The sequence below is a fragment of the Tachypleus tridentatus genome, chromosome 11 (genome assembly GCF_004210375.1).
Source record: "Tachypleus tridentatus isolate NWPU-2018 chromosome 11, ASM421037v1, whole genome shotgun sequence".
Lineage (NCBI taxonomy): Eukaryota > Metazoa > Arthropoda > Merostomata > Xiphosura > Limulidae > Tachypleus > Tachypleus tridentatus.
In genome coordinates, this window is record NC_134835.1 from 86728131 (window position 1) to 86745802 (window position 17672).

Here is a 17672-nt window from a genome sequence, read left to right on the forward strand (position 1 = left end):
GGCACAGGTACTACAATAGTAACACCATCAACCCCACAGGATAAAATAGAAGTTACATTCACTTGAAAATTTCTGACAAGTAAGCAGGAAAATGTTTTTTTTTTTGGTTTTTTTTCTTTTACAAATGAAAAAAATCAGTTAAATTTGTACAAAATTGAAAATTTATTAATTATTGCAAATCTCACATAACAAAATAAGTTAAAACACATCCATTCTAGAAATGCCAAGGAAAATAAAAGTTATTTGGAGTGTAAGTGTTTAGGGGTAGGTAGGTAGGTACTTCATGTTTATTAGCACAAAGCTACTAGGTTATCTGTGCCAAACAAGATGTAGTACATTATAATGGTATATGGAAATGAAGATAAAAATATGTAAAATACGTAAAATCAAGACCCGCCAGGAAGACTGAAGCATTAAGTTCAAACTTGCTGTCAGTCACCTGAAGTTGGTCATTCCAGTCCTGGGTTCAGGTCAAAATAAAATGTGTAAAAGAAATCATGCTAAAACAGTGTATAGTCCAATAAAAACCTTAAATTCAGGTAAAAAGATCAATGGCTCTTAAAAATGTAAAAACATGAGTGAGGCAGCCAGTATCACCTATGATACTAATGTCAGGGGAAAGCTACCTTAAAAATATGTTTAAAATGGTGTCATCGTTCTTGGTTGTAATGACGCCATGATAATAAAATATGGACGGATGTGACCTGAGTGCCACACAGACCATACATTGGTGCATCAGTACCAGATAGAAGGAAGTGGTGAGTTAAAAAACTGTGATTAATATGTAGCCTAGCCAAAACAACTTCCTCCTTCAATCTTTAAGAAACAAGATGGCCAAAGAGCTAAAGAAGGCTTGATTTGAAAAAAGCTTATCATTTCATTTCTCACTCCAGGTCGACTGCCAACTGGTGTATAGTCGGGTTTGGAAAACTGGACCATGGATGGTGGAGATAGAGCCAGAGCAGATGAACTTCTGCCATTCTGTCAGCTAGCTCATTCCCATGAATACCAACATGATCTGGTATCCAAAAAAAATGGACAGAAAGAAATGGGCCAGTTTGTTTTGGATATTGATAAGAATAGGATGGTAACTAACATGGAATGATATCAGGGTCAATAGACAGCTGAGTGAATCAGTATGGATTCACAATTTGTATATTGTATAGTTTCAATATGATTCAGGACAAGAGAAATGGCATACAATTTGGCAGTGAACACATAAACTGCAGAGGGAAGTCTGTGTGCTACAAACGAACTGTAACAAACCATGGCAGAACCTACAGTCACCTGATTTTGAACCATCTGTATATATGGGAATGGATGGATTGTTTGAAAGATGTTCAGCAAATAAAGAGCAATATTTCCAATTGGGAGTACCGGCTTTCCTCAGATGACTCAAAGATAGGTCATAGTTGGGGATACTAATTAGCCATGGTGGAAGAGGCCAAACTGTTGATATTGCTATGCTATTCAAAGATATATCCAATTTTTCTGATTATGCCCAAATACAAAGGCTAAAAGGAACAATGGCAGATTTTCTATTATAGAAAATGTGGCTCACTGAGGATGTAAAACACAACCCCAAGTGGGATGCTGTGGTAAAGAGCAAAGTTTGGAAGCATACATAATTGCAAACAGCAAATATACAGGGGGTTCATGGGATTCCACATACAAACTTTGGACTGGAGAAGTATGAAAGGCCCCAGTGCAAAGCCAAAGCCACTGGTGATGGACAGGATCCAGCATTTTCAGTGCTGAGGTTCTGGCAGAACCATAAACCCATAGTCAAGTTTGGATCATATAAGGGCACGATAAATTTTAAACACGAAGTATTGATCCACTCCCCAAGAGGTGGAAGAGAAGACATGGAGGATGTTAAGTGCTCTTACATGTTTGACACAAAGCTGCTTGATATGGGAAATAAAGTTTAATTTACAGTCATATATAAGACCTAATAACTTTGCCTCAGGGATGACAAGAAGTACAGCATAATCAATACAAAGTTCTGGATCTAGATGAATACCCCATTGGCAGCAGAAATGTACACAAACAGTGTTAGAGAGAGAAAGTTGAAAACCATTTCTGTGGTCCACTTAAGCATATGATTGATTGCAGTTTGTAGCTGCCACTCAATAAACCTCATGTTTCATGACTGACATGAGATGTGAAAGTCATCACTGAAAAGACCATTTGCAACTGTAGAGAGTAGCTGTTCACTGATGGCATTAATCTTTATAATGAAAAGTGTGACACTCAGTATACAGCCCTGAAGGACTCCAAGTTCCTGTGGAAAAAAATGAGAAAGCGTTGAGCCCACATGGACCTGGAATCGGCTGTTCCTTAAAAAATGCTTAACAAAACGTAGCAAATTACCAAGCAATCCGTATGAGTGAAGGTCTTGCAAGATGCCATATCTTCACGTTGTATCATAAGCTTTCTCTAAATAAAAAAAATAGAAACAAGATGTTGTCGCTTCAAAAGGCTTCCCTGACTGATGTTTCAAGGTGAATTAAGTGGTCTATCATGGAGCGTTGTCTTTGGAACCCATACTGAGCGGGTGAGAGAAGGTTGTTTAATTCAAGAAACCAAACAAGAACAACATTAATCATCCTCTCTAAGATCTTGCTGAGACAACTTGTCAAAGAAATTGGACGAAAATTCGAAGGTATCTTTGGATCCTTCCCAGGTTTAAGAATAGCGAGAACAATAGCCTGGCACTTAGCATCAGGAAAGACATTCTCCTGTCATATCTGGTTAAAGACAGCCAGGAGAATAGTAAGATAGGCATAAAAAGGTGGTATAGCATCTCATAATGTACATCATCAGGTCCAACTGATGTATTGCCAGATAGATAAAACAAGTTTGAGTTCCACCAGTGAAAGAGGGCGATTGTAGTCACAGGGATGATTGGTTGAAAAGGAAAGAAGCAGATGATCAAATCGTGTTTTAATAGCTAAGAAGGAAGGGGATGAGTTTGAAGAGCTAGATACATAAGAGAAATGTTCACCAAGAATATTGGCAATGTTCTGAGCATCAGCAACTTTATGGTCATTAATATTAAGATAGAGAGGGGGCAGAAGTATACCGTCCACTCACCTTCCGGATCTTGTCCCATATAACTTTTGGAATGGTGACTGAAGAAATGATGGAGGTATATTTCATCCAAGATTTCTTCTTGCTTTGACGTCTAACTCGCCGAGCCTGTGCATGGGCTTGCTGAAATGCAATGCAGATTGTAAGCATGTGATATCTACAAAATTTAGCCCAAGCATGTTTCTGAGCTTTTCATGTTTTAGAACAAGCAGAATTCTATCAAGGGTGTGGATGTCATGGGAAAGATGTCGAGGTTTAGGGGATGCACTTAGCAGCCGCTTGGACAGTACAGTTAGTTACTGCTGCTACACAATCATCTATCAATGATTTACATAAGACAGCAGGATCAAGTTCTGAGAGAGCAGTGAAAGAGGGCCAGTTGGCCTGGTCCAACTTCAACTAAGGCACACGAGTCAGGTGGCACTGACCACGACCAATCTCTCTTAATATGATAAGAAAATGACCACTACCCCATGGATTTATGTCAACCTCCCAAGAAAACCAAGCAAAAAGCAAAGGGGAGCAGACAGAAAGATCTACAGCAGTAAATGACTGACTAGGAGTATGAAAATAAGTGTAAGAGCCAGTATTGAAGAGAGACAGGTTGTGATTCAGGAGTATATGCTCTATAGCATGACCTCTCACATCAATACTAGAACCACACCAGAGGGGATTATGCCCATTAAGATCCCCCAAAATTAAAAAGGGGGTTGGCAGTTGCTCAATAAAGGCATCAAGGTCTGAGGAATAATTTTTTTCTATGGGTAAGGTACAGAAAACAAACAGTGATGGTACAACCCAAGGAGATATGGATGGCTACAGCTTCCAAGGGCATATTCAATGACAAGTATTGGGTGGGTACATGATCAACCAGCAGTGCTACTCCCCCATGTCCTTGTCCTACACATGATCTGTCATTGCAATATAAGGAGTATTGTCAAATTTCAACTGTATTAGTAGGTCTTAAAAATGATTCCTGTAAAAAAAAAAAACATTTGGGATGATAAAAGTAAATCAAATCCTTGATGTCATTCACATTTTATTGAAATCCTCGACAGTTCCATTGGATTAGCATGGCCATTTTTCTTTATTTCACAGGAGAATATGGCATGGAGACCTTCTGCTTGAGTTCGTGCTTTTTTCTTTACTGAATGTGGGTCGGTCACTCTCTAGTGATCCTGTTCTGGATTGAGTAGGCAGGTCGGAGTTTGTAGAGATGTTCCAGTGACTGAGGACATGAACGATTGAGTTGTTTAATTTTTGGGGTGTCAAGAGAGGAAAACCCCATGGAAACACCTTAGCTTGAACAAGGTGAAGTTGGGCAAGGATTGGAAGATGTGGTATGAACAGAGACAGAAGTAGTTACTGATTTATTAACTTTGTTGATTTTGGAGAGTACTAGATTAAGATGCACTGTTAAGGATTCTGTAGGAGGCACAGAAAGGTCTGTCTGGACTCCTACTGTAGTAGTGTAATGGATTACAGCAGCATAAGTCTGAGATGGAACTGGGAATATTAATTTCCGAGCTTCTGGATAAGTAATATTATGAACTGTCTTGAGATGTTGTACTTCTTTCTCTTCGAACCATTTAAGGCAAGAAGTAAAACAGGAAGAATGTGGACCATTACAGTTAACACAGTGCAGTTCCAGCTGGCATTCAAAAGCAGCATGGTCCTTACCAGCACAACAGGCACATGTTAAGGAACCATGGCAAGATGTTTTCAAGGGACGAAATCGTTGACAATGAAAACATCTAACAGGGTTAGGAATGTAAGGCCGTACCTTACAATTCAGATATCCTGCCTTGATTGTGGTAGGAGGACATGATATTGTAAATGTTAATATTAGAACATCTGTCAACTCCATAATCCTGTATCTATGAGTAAAAATTTGGCGCACGGCTGTAATACCTTGGCTGGTGAAACCTGCGAGAATCTCTGATTCTAGTATGGTCTTTAGATCCCTTTCAACTATAACTCCTCTGGAAGAATTCAAAGTAGAATGAGGAGTAACCTCAGTGGGTATATCCCCAATGATCTTCGACTTCAAGAGGAGTTTAGAACGTTGTGATGAAGCTGTTTCCATTAAAATGTCCCCAGACTGTAATTTATTTACTGATTTAGGTGAACCCACAAGCCCTTCTGAATAAAAACTGGAGACATCTACCCTAAGGGTTTTTCAGTTAAAGAATGTATAATTAAAAATTGTGGGACAGATTCAAGTTGTGAGTTTGACCATACAAAATTATCAATGTGCAGTCATTTGCCAGTAGTCGGATTTTCCTCTATGCTGTTATGCTTGTTTATTTTTTTTATTTGAGGGGTATCCATAATAAAAAGAATATTTTGGTGCCAACTGACCCCACCCACCATGGAGCCCTACGAGGGGATGCACTACAGTGCCATATAAGGTCACTGCAGTGACACCAGGGTTTTGTGAGCACTATACCCGAACACCAGTATCAGACATAACGTCCACCACACCTGTTGAGGACATCCTACGCTGGCACTCAGTTGACCCTGGCCAAAATGAACTAGTCAACTGATCTTGGGGAGGAATTCAAGGCCAAAGTGGTATGTTGGAGTTGGACCCCTCAACCACCAGGATCCTCTCCTCCCCTTCATGGGTCACCATGCACGGCAAACACTCAGGTGAATGTTTAGATCCCAGAGGAGGTAAACTGAAAATACAGAACCTTCTCTGGATGGTCCCGTCACCACATACAAGAATCTACATCAAGGGGAAGTGTTTAGGGGAGTTACACACAAGAAGGCTGTGTCACTCTTCTATTGATAGAGGGCTATTATCACATGCAATCATTACACATACTGGAATAGTTTGTGTCATGTGATTTTTAGGTGAGAGCTAGTTCAAGGCTAATGACATGCAAATCTTATAGTCAAGAGAACAAGTAGTTAAACTGTTGCAAGTGTGGATATGAGGTATTATCTCAAAAATAATCAATTAATGAGAATTAGTGTTTTGAAATATTACTATTTTTTATTCTTTCAAATGTACAAGTAATTTTAATATTAGCTATTAATATATCAATTGGTAAGACTACTTAGGTATAACTCATGAATGTAAGGGTATGACCTAGTGGCTGTTGGTTATATAAGTAACCACAAAAATTAAAAAATAAATTAAAATTGCTGTTCTATTGTATACTTTACCATTAATGTAGAATACTATGTATTACATTGAGCTACCTTATGTAATAAACTTAAAAAACAGCCAATCTGTAAACAAGAAATTACGAGACAATTTGTCTTAAGATTAACTTTATATTTTAGTTATATTTCATTACTAAAATAATGCAATATACTAAATCTGCCACAACTACATATCTCTAGTTAGTGCAAATGTAAATCACTTTAGACTGTTCAGATCTTCAATGAAGACTTATGATTATCTGAGTAATCTATCAACTAAACATTAAATAACATTATTTCTGAATATTGCAGAAACCTATGCTACATTAAATAAATATTATATTTAATGCACATGTGCAAGTTAGAAGTTATATATAAATTCCTCATATTTATTGCAAAACACTAAAATCTATAGAAACACTTGATAATACTGTACCAAACAAATTCCAATAGCATTTATCTCCTAAATACACTTACCCAACAAACTGTAATTCAAGTTACTCAGAGAATCAGCAGGTAGATTTCGTTTTTTGATACGACGAATAAATTTTTGGGTTTGGTCAGGACATTCACCATCTCCTGTTGTTGAAATTACAATCACAGCACAGTGCTCCTTTTCTACACAGAACTACACATACAAGTAACATATGAGAAAAACTGTTTCAGAGGATTTGTTACAAAAATTGCTTTTATTTTACTGCTAATTCACTGATGCACACTTTCATCACGCTTCAGTTACTTAATAAAGAAATTATTTACCATTAGGACTATTTAAAGCTGAAACCACTCAATAAATTACTCTTTTGGATGTTGCCACATAGATATAACTAATGGAATTCACAAATGAGACATGAATTAAATCACCAGTTAAGCTCTATTTATCTATTTATTTACATGCTTAAGTTTTACACTTTCATATCAAGTAGTTGCTGCACATGGTATAGTAAAGGAAGCAAACACTTACTACAACCAAATTTTAAGGCACATGTAGTGCTATAAATAAAACAAAAAACGATGGTTTTAAATACTGGTCCAGTTATCTGAGTTATCATAACAACTGTTATGAATACCTTTACCAAACAGGGGAAGCATTATTAGAATTAACTATAAAAAAACACATTAGTATAAGGCTTACTATATTAACCATTCCATCATCAACGATGTCAATGATGTAAATCAAAAGGAGCAAAAGTCCTAACAAGTTCTGAGGTACCTCACTAGTGATGTTAATCTAGTTCATCTGAATTCCATTTCCAAAGACCCTCTACTTTCTTCAATCTAGTCAGTTCCCTATCTAAAAAGCCAACTTATGCAGCACCTTATCAATACTTTCTTAAAATCTAGATGCACTAAATCCATACCCTTCCCTCACCTACATAATTAGTAACCTCTTCAAAGAATGTTAAAAAAAGATTAGTAAGACAAGATATTCTTAGTGAAACCATGCTGATTATCCAACAAAACTTTAAAATTTGTTAAACGACTTAGCAATGCCCATTTTTATCATTTAAAAACCTTTCCCATTACTAAGTTAAGACAAACATGTCTATAATTAGAACAATTTTCATCACCACCTTTCAAAAAGAGGTGTACCATTAACTAACTTCGAATCATATGGCACTATTCAAAATATTGCAGAAAAACATTAGCACATACAAAAAGTAGGTTTGAACTTTTACTATTCTAAAGGGTATTCAAGGACAGCCTTAAAGTACAAAATGATCCACTGTTGTCTGAATATTATGAAGACTCTCTTATAGAAACAACCCTATATCTTCCTTAGTAAAAATGAATGTCTAACTGTTGAAAAAATAAAAACATACAGTAAGTTCTATTTAATACTAACAAGTTTTAATAAATCAGCTAAAATTCAGAAAATAACTTTCAAATCTTTGATGTGTAAGATAGCTAATACGTCACGAGTATCTAAATTTTAGAAGGGCCAATCAAAGAGTAACAATGTCAAAATAATGATTTAACATTATTGACAATAGCTTCAAAACTTACAATAAGTTTAATAGTGGTGAAAGGAACTAAAGTTTTGTCACTTTTCATAAATTTTAATGTAAGAGTAAGAAGGCTACTACTAAGATTATGATAAAGCATCATGTGAACTTCCACAATGTAGTTTTGGTTTCCTTGTTACAACTGTTGCCCAGTTGTTCTTTTGTATATAACTAAAAATGACTTATATGTTTATACTATTATGAGTCCTGAAAAACTGCCAATGAAAATTGGTTATGAATGGTGCAATGATAATGTTGGATATAGGAACTTAGATGTTATAGATAATACAGCTTGCTCCCACTTTATTTATATTAATGACACTGATAAAAACATCTGTAGTAGGTTTTCAAAATTTGCAGATGATTTGAAAGTTTACCACAGAGTAGCAACTGTAGCTTCTGCAGCTTGTCTACACAAAGATTTTCAGAATATGTCAAACTGATCAATTAAGTAGATATTTTTTAAACCCAGAAGTTGTTTGTTTATACCTGGTTTTCAACAATAAACAACATGACTACTTTCTACACAACAGTTTTAATGAATCTGTTCATGAAAGGAAAAACCCAAGAATGATTATCCACAAATCCCTTCACGTTAGGAAACAATGTGCTGAATCTAAGAAAGCCACAAATTTGATTTTATGAAAGATTAAAAGAACTATTAAAAAAAAAAAAGTAGTGTGATGCTTAGTTTAAACAAACCTCACCTAGAATACTCTCTCCAAATATGGCATCCACACATTGAAAAAACTGTGTATTTGAATAAGTTCAGAAAAGAAGATCTAAGATAACAGATTATCATAATCTTTCTCATGAAAGGTTACCGAAATTACACATCATTTGAAACCCATTGCTTAAGGAGCAATTTAACTGAGATCTTTGAAGGATTAAACACTAAGTTTATTTATAGTTAAAACTGTACAACCAGAGAGCACCAGTGTAAAATACATAAGCAGTGTTCAAGACTGGATTTTAGGAAGTTCTCTTTCTTTAAAAGAGTAGTGGATGTATGGAATAATCTTTCAATTCAAGCAGTGTAAATGTACATAAATGCCATGTTTAAAGACACAGAGAAGGGGCTTAAATGAGCCAGTGCATGGCCACTTCCCTGCTGTCATGCTTCACCCCTCCTTGACATGCAATAAAAATGGAGGATACAAAGTAATCAAGATTTGTTCTTAAGCTAAACTACTACTTTGTAAGTTCTAAAATGTTTTACCTGATGAGAGAGTATTGGCAATTTTCTATCATTACTTAAATTACATTTTTAACCATTTTCAATGCTTTTACTTCCTCTGGATTTAAAATTGTGCCATTCTTATCACATAATAACTTTTGACCACAGGCTATACAATGATTACTTTTGAAAAATGTTAATTTACATTTCTTTGGCATGCATTTTCTTGGCTATTATCCACATTACAAGAAAAAGGAAATTTTCTTTGCCACTTACAGTAGTTACAAAATTCTCCTATACAAGTTGATTATGCCATAAAAGTGTCTGGTGTTTCAGCTAGAAAATATCTACAGCAAAATCAAATCAAAGAATAATTCAAATTAAATAATGCATTAGCCATGAATTACACAACAGTACATAAAGTTGGTTACTAATATTAACGTCCTTCCCATAAATTCAGTTGACTCATCCTTTCACATTAGATTGGTTTGTTTGGAATTTCGCACACAGCTACTGCCTCTAATTTAGCAGTTTAAGACTAGAGGAAAGGCAGCTAGTCATCACCACCCACTGCCAACTCTTGGGCTACTCTTTTACCAATGAATAGGGGGACTGACTGTCACATTGTAACTTCCCCATGGCTGAAAGGGCAAGCATGTTTGGTGCAACTGGGATTTGAACCTACAACACCTCAGATTAATCCACCTGGCCATGCTGAGCCAATTAGAATAAAGTTGTGTAATTTGTTTTTTGTGTTTTACTAACTGTCTTTTTTTTTAAGGATAAATTACCAATGCTTAATTCACAACTCACTTTCCAACTCCAAACTTTCTCAGCTTGAAAACATCAAAATGTGTTATTAAACAATTTTGTTTAATGAACAATCTAACTGAAAATTGCCTAAACAACTAAAGAGCTATAAATAGATACAGTGAGTTAACGTGTACATTATAAAACTCAAACCTTGTGACCCAACACAGTTTACAGGCACAAAATTAGAAATGAATACTCTAAAATCTGTTTGAGAACTTGAAGTAAACACAACCATTTAAGTAACTAGTTTTATTTTGTTTATGAAATAGAAATTTAGCCACTTTCAATTATTTCTAGTTGACATCATTGCAAAAACTTGAGGTTGAATAAAAATATCTTGACTTTTTCTTTGATACACAACAGAAAATGACATGCTTCTTGTTTGGATAGTTTAAGTCACATCAACCTGATACTGAGTACAGATGAAATTTAGAATGCACTGTTCCATCAATTGTGTTCTCTCAAAAGTTTTAATCTTTCCAACTATAGTCTCAGTACCTCACAAGGTTTGGCCAGCTTAGGAAATTTTGGTTGGTCCTAACTGTGTGTGCATTCAGCAAACATTATTACACAATATCTGTAATAAACAAAGACAAACAATCTTACGAGTACTATAAGTAAAAGTAACATTGCAGGAATAATACAGTATACCTTATTTAAGAAACATATAAACATTAGCTGTTAGTTTCAACAACTGTCACAAAATTAATTTTCTTTGTAAAATGTAACATCAGCATAACTACCTGAATTTTCTCACGCTCTCCCTAACCATATGCTGTGACCAATAAAAACCCATTAAAAAACACTATCATTTTAACTTTAGAGAAGTGTAACATCTGAAATGAACTGCTATGACATGCTACTGTTTTGACTGTGTCAAATCAAGTAATAAAAATTCATCAAGAGTATGGCCAAAATTTGTTTATGAAAATACAAAATGATGGATAATGGTTTTTAAAGATTAGTTTTATTCATGTTGAGAAATGGATGTTATAACAAGATCTTTTATTCTCAGCATTTCCTATACAAGAGTATTCATTTTTCTGGACTAAGTTCCTGGTTGTTTTGCCTTGTCACACCTTAGTTGGTCCACACTGCTAACTATCAACTAATACCTGAACAATCAACATTCTGCTCTCATTTCACAATACTTGCAGTCACTTCCACCTACTTGTAGACACTTGCTGTGGTGTTTATTTTCCAGTAAGAGATGAGCAGCTTCCATTGTTTTTCTCTGCTTTTTTTCCCTTCCTTTGCTCATGATTTTAGTTTTCTTCCATTCAGGCAGGTACCATGATTTCCCTGCAAGTGTTGCTATTGTACTGGTTTTGTTGTGCTTTCTGACACCTTCTTTGTGTTTATTTAATCTTGTTGTCAGGCTCTTGTAAGCTCCACCAATATAAACTTTACTGCATCCCCAACATGAAATGCTTTATATTATGCTGCTGTCTGTTGTGTGTTTGTTTTCTGTTCTTTACCATATTTCCTATTTTTATTCTTGTTTTCATTATCACCTCTGTGATTTATGTGCTTCAATAGTCTAGAGACCACTATGAACTTCTTGTTTATCCCATCCTGTTTGCTTTCATTATTCTTTTCTACAGTGTTCCTTGCTGTATGCTGTAGCTTTATGAATATGCCTGTAAGGTATTGAAAGCTTCCACTGTGTGTTCATTTTTTTATTTCAGAATTCAGAGCTGCATATTTGTAATGATCTCAGGAAGAAGTCTAATGTTACATCTGCCTTTGTTTTATTGATATATGCTAAGAAGTGTATAAAATCATTTCTGTCAGTTTGTTTCCTATACAGAGTTTAGGTCTATTGTCACCTCTACAAGTCAAAGTGTCAAGGAATGGTATCTTCATATTCTTATACTGTGAACTGTATAATTCTATCATACCACTTAGTCTTGCTGATGTCACCTATGTGTCTTGTCTTCTTGGTATGATGTCCAGGATGCCATCCATACTTCTTAGCCACATCAAGTGTTTGCTTATGATGGCTTCATCATGTTCTTCCAATGACTCCACTACTAGAGAAGCTAGGACAGTAGTTAATGGTAAGCCCATTATATTGATGGTATTCTTGTCCCATGAACACAAAAAGTCTGAATCTTACATACAACGATACGAGTTTTAGGTAATGTTCCCTTGGGAAGGGCAGATCATCTCTCATCTCTTGAATCTCTCTTTGTGCTGTTGGGTATGCAGTAAAGTCTAAACAGGTGAAACTACAAGGGCCAGACAACAAGACTAAATAAACACAAAGCAGATGTCAGAAGATACATACAGACGAAGCAGGGCACCTGCCTAAATAAGAGGAAACTAAAATAATCAGCAAAGGAATGAATAAACAACAGAGAAAAGCAACAGAAACTGTTTACATCTTACTAAAAAAGAACTTAAACACCACAGTGTGGGTCTACAAGTGAGTAGAAGTGGCTGAAAATCTGGTGAAATGAAAGCAAAAAAATGTGATTGGTCAGATGGTGGTCAACAGGTATATATAGTGGACCAAGGTGTAGCAAGGCAAACAGACCAGGAACATATGAAAATTTTGTATAAAATAAATTGAATTTATAGTCTCACTGTTTTCTTAGTATCCAGATTTAAAGATTAGTTAAATCACCAAATAAACAGCTAGAATATTGATTTGGTAATGAAAATATAACAATGTTATATAAAATACAAATAAGAATATGTTACATGTACTATGAGGTATGTCTAACATAATTATTTCCAGTTGAAGTTTTAACATTTAACAAAATGCATGAAACAGAATTAATATGTATAGTTAAATTTTCCATAAATTAAAAAAGAAAGAATGATAAGTCTTCAGAATGTTCAAGAATATTAACAAGGCATAAAAAATTACATTTCTTAAATTGGTAAAGAATATAATTAGCAAAATCTATTGTAAAGTAATTAATGATGTTACTTGATACAAGCATCATAAATTTTGAAATAAAATATTAATAAGTAAGAATGTGAACACCAAAAAGTAACCTAGCTGCTTTGTGCCATAAAATGCCAAACCTACCCACTCACCCAAAAGGTAAAAAAACAAGGTAGGAATAGATGTGATTTGTTTTACTTTTTTTATATGGTACAATTTCAAAAGTGGTATATCCATCTTCCATCCATTCATACTTCGTATTATTTTTGTAACTTTATACTTGTTCAAACAAAATGAAAGGTGTATATGGTTACATTTATCTGTTGTAAACTTTGTTTCAGCAATAGTTCATGTATGTAATCACATTACACAACCCTAATGAAATGCATGCACCGTAAGTGGGGTGTTTGATGTCAGAAATGAGACAAAGCTTCAACAGTCACAGTTTGCTTATGGGAGACATTATAGTTACCTGACTGTTTAGGGATGGACCAAAAAAACAGTATCAAAACCACTGATTTTTGAAGTTTTTAAATTTGAGTATTTAGAAAGGATTAGCTTCTGATAAAACTTTTTGGAAAATACATTTTAAAATTCATACTGTTTCAAAAACAACTTCAGATGTCAACAGGCCACACTTCATTGGAAAACAATTCAAAGGTAAATTATACAAGTCATTGTTCATGTTTTCATTTCAGAACTCTCCAGCAAACATGTGCAGGACTTTGACAGTAGTAGCATTCATTCTCACATAGGAGACCCATTTTAGGTACTGACTGCTATGATAGACTTTGTTCAATACAGAATTTTTAACATAGATGTACAGAACTGAAAATTTCACTTCCAAAGGTTAGATTCATAGTAAGAACCTAGATCTAGAGAATCTACTTTTTTAAATCTAGTTTACAAAGCTGCATGATGATCATATAGTGCATACACATAAACAGTCATGCATCTGCATATGAGATAAGGGTGGGTTGTTACTTGGTAATTCACGGAGTATGCTCGCAATCACAGAATATGACTACTAGTGTACTGTTAGCTCAATAGCAATAATGCAGAATGAAAATTATGTAATTAAATGTTATTACCAACATTATGTAAAATTCAGAAATATACTTTTAGCCAAAGTAACATAATTCAATCATATACATTAACATTTGCACAAATTGAAGGCAAAAGAGATCTATGCCTTTCCAACAACATTAGTCAAATTGTCAGACTGACAAATTTATGGTTATATGAAATTTTTGTTTTTATGGTACTGATTTTCTCAAGTACTTTAGCAGCTTGTAACTCTGCAGTTGGTTTGTTTACCACTCAATACTGTTTATAAGGTTTTGTTTACATATTTGCAGTGTTTGAGATTTTAATTTGTGTTGTACATATTACAAGTCTGGCCCATTTCTACTATATGATACCAAACTTAAATACAGAACTGTTATGTAGCTGTAGCTGGTATTAACATTATATATATATATAAATAAAGAAAAGAAAAAAAAGAGTTTAAACTAATGAAGAGGTAAAACCATTGGCTATAATGTACTAAAGCAGTTTCCTTTAACAATTTCTTCCAAGAAATTAGCATGTACATATGAGGATTTTTAAAAGTTTGTGATATTTTGTAAAAGTTCTAAGCCCACAGTAATTAACAAGGATAAACTTCACACAGAAATGAATGAATTTTGTGTTAAAATGTGCAATGAGAAATCTCATTTGGGAAAAATTATAGTTTATAAGCTCTATCCACAAAAACTCTCAATCAAGAACACTTTTTTTTATCTAATAATATGTGAGTAGTAAATGTAAAATAACATACTTGAAATATTAGTATTTAAAAATGCAAAGTTTAAAGTGTCCATTTTATTGAGAACTTTGTAAGAGTAATGATGTTGATATCTAAATTTGTAAATTATGCTTTGTTTTTAGTAATTTATTTTAATAGAGGTGGGTTCAGTGGATCAACATGTTTTTATATATACAGAAAACCTTGATAATTAAGTATAAGAATATTATTAATTAACATATCTATATGTGTAACTGATGTACAAAGCTATTATATCTTTCTTACCATTCTAAATAAAATTGCAACTCATAGGTTAAAGTTACTGTTATTTGAAGTTCTATATGTTGGAAGACAGACTAAATTGCATAAATGTGTTGTCAAGTTAAAAAAAATATTCTGCAAAAAACTGTTTAATATGTTTAGATGTATATGTTATACCAGTACTTACATTCTTGCATTTAAATCCTAGCTTTGTACTGACTTTAATTCATATGTTTACAATCCTTTTATCAATATACGTGCACAACTACTATAGTGTAGGAGCAGAAATGGCAAGAATGAACATTGATTTTATAGCAATCAAAGAATGAGAGAAAGATACTGTAGTTTAACATCAATCACCTTACATGATCAAGACCCATGTAGTCTTTGGTTCCAGTGAGTATAGTAACTGTCATATATAATTAGACCTCCGAGTCAGAAACATCTACATTTATACAATCACAATATATTACACCTTAATCACTTTTATCAATAACAAGGAAAGTGGTGTTTCTTTAGTTTTTCCTAAAGCAAAAAAGAAACAACAAATTTTTAACTATGGCTAATAAAATGGCTCTATTAATATATTTTGACTTACCTTAATTCAAATGTTTGCCAGATAGAGAAATAATGCAATGATGTACAATTAGCTTGTTTGAATGTAATCATGAAGTAAACATGTATCAAATCACAACTATCAGCAAATCAAAGAATAAACATGTTAAACAGATTTAAGTTGTACACTTTGTATTATTTAAGGAATGAAAAACGTCTGCTTTAATATTCATCGTAATAGAAATAGTTTCATACCATCAAGCAACACATCCTTTTAATTTTAGATTTTTAAGCATTTCATAGAAATGTCATGCCCATCAAGAGCACATTTACATGTACTTGCATTAATCAAGCATATCACCTTTTTATCAGTTAGGCTTAGGCAGTGAAGTTCAGCAAACAAACCATGCCTTTGAGAAGCTCCATGTATTTCTTCAGCTATTGCTTTGGCTTGTCCAGTTTGAGAACCATACAGCAATAAGAATTTGTTACTAATATGTTTTGACATAATGGTACTACCTGAAATAATAAAGAACAAAACCATGCATATTATTTTCAACAATCTACTCTTTCACTACTTATTCATTTAAATAGGTACATAGTTTTTATTTTTGCAAGTATCTTGTACTACTACTGTTAATGAGTAATATTTATCAATATTAATGTATATACATTACAATGTGAAAAGTGCTTGACTATGACGTCGGATTACACATTTGAAATGTGCACTAGAGTACTAGAAGGTTACTAATGGGAAGTGAAATTCCATGAAAGTGAAACTGGCGTAACTCAGTGAACAGTATTGAAACGAATAATGAATTGGACTTCAATTTTTTATTTTTTCATTTTAAACACTTTGCTTGCTGAACAACGTAAAATAATAAATCAGTAGTACGAAATCCCCATATAGGTTCACTGTCTAGCAAAAACACAAAATCCCACACACTACAAATAGTGCACTTCACAAATACGTTTGTCGATAATCAAGTAACGTCTTAAAATACACAGTACATTATATTAATTTACTTACGTATATATGCATAAGACGTTTTCTAAAACACAAGTTTTATTAACATTTCATACTTGGTAAGAAGATCGGAAACTAATACGTTTCATTCACTATGACTATGACTCATAGTAAGACTGTGAGCGAAATTTTCCAAATGGTCATGGGATTTTTAAACTTATGTTAAATTCAATAAACTTGTGTTTTTTTAAACTTACAACATTAACAATTAGCATCCTATTAATTACAAGTAACAAGTATTTAAAATTCGCATGTTATACAATATGCATTATGATAGTAAACATTAATATTACCTCATAAATTCTTAAAACATTCCATGCCGCTATGGAAACTTTTAGCTTCTAGTACATAAAAAAGAATATGCGCACTCTATTGCGTTAAATTTGTGTCTTTATTAAAATAACATGTTTGCAACTGAAAATGTAAAAAAATAAAATAAAATAAATTAAATATAGAAAAAATATAACCATAAAACAAAACACAATTATTAATAAATTAGAATATAAATAATGCATATTAATTTGCTATTGGCTATTTTCAAACTGAAAATTGACATTCAAACCATAGTTAAAGAGGTCTAGGTCAAAATTAAAATATGGAGACAAGTGTGTTTTTTCTTATAACAAAGCCACGTCGGGCTATCTGCTGAGCCCACCGAAGGGAATCAAACCCCTGATTTTAGCGTTGTATATCCGTAGACATACCGCTGTACTAGCGGCGGGCATATGGAGACAAAGGCCACGCACATATACTGTATATATTTACAGAACCATATACATGTATATACTAACAATATGATAAAATAATCACTAACATTTCCGATATAACAATTAAAATAATTTTAAAACAGCAAAAGGTTTGTAAGCTATCCACCTGGTCACATCAGCAGGGCCAGCACCTAGACA

At 33.8% G+C, this 17672-nt stretch overlaps 1 protein-coding gene across 3 annotated transcripts in view; it reads right to left on the reverse strand.

Moving 5' to 3' along the window:
• LOC143232683 (methionine synthase reductase-like) overlaps positions 1–17177 on the reverse strand; it is a 50752-nt gene extending 33575 nt beyond the window's left edge. For 2 of the 3 annotated variants that reach the window (XM_076468405.1, XM_076468403.1), the window contains exons 1-3: positions 17061–17177; positions 16102–16259; positions 6724–6874 (exon numbers count right to left, since the gene is read on the reverse strand). In XM_076468405.1, the coding sequence (XP_076324520.1) occupies positions 6724–6874; positions 16102–16248 (298 nt within the window). In that variant the 5' untranslated portion in view covers positions 16249–16259; positions 17061–17177. Of the gene's footprint in view, positions 1–6723; positions 6875–16101; positions 16260–16770; positions 16900–17060 lie in introns of those variants that run through there. The other variant, XM_076468404.1, reaches the window with a different exon arrangement.
• Between the last annotated feature and the right edge of the window lie 495 nt (positions 17178–17672).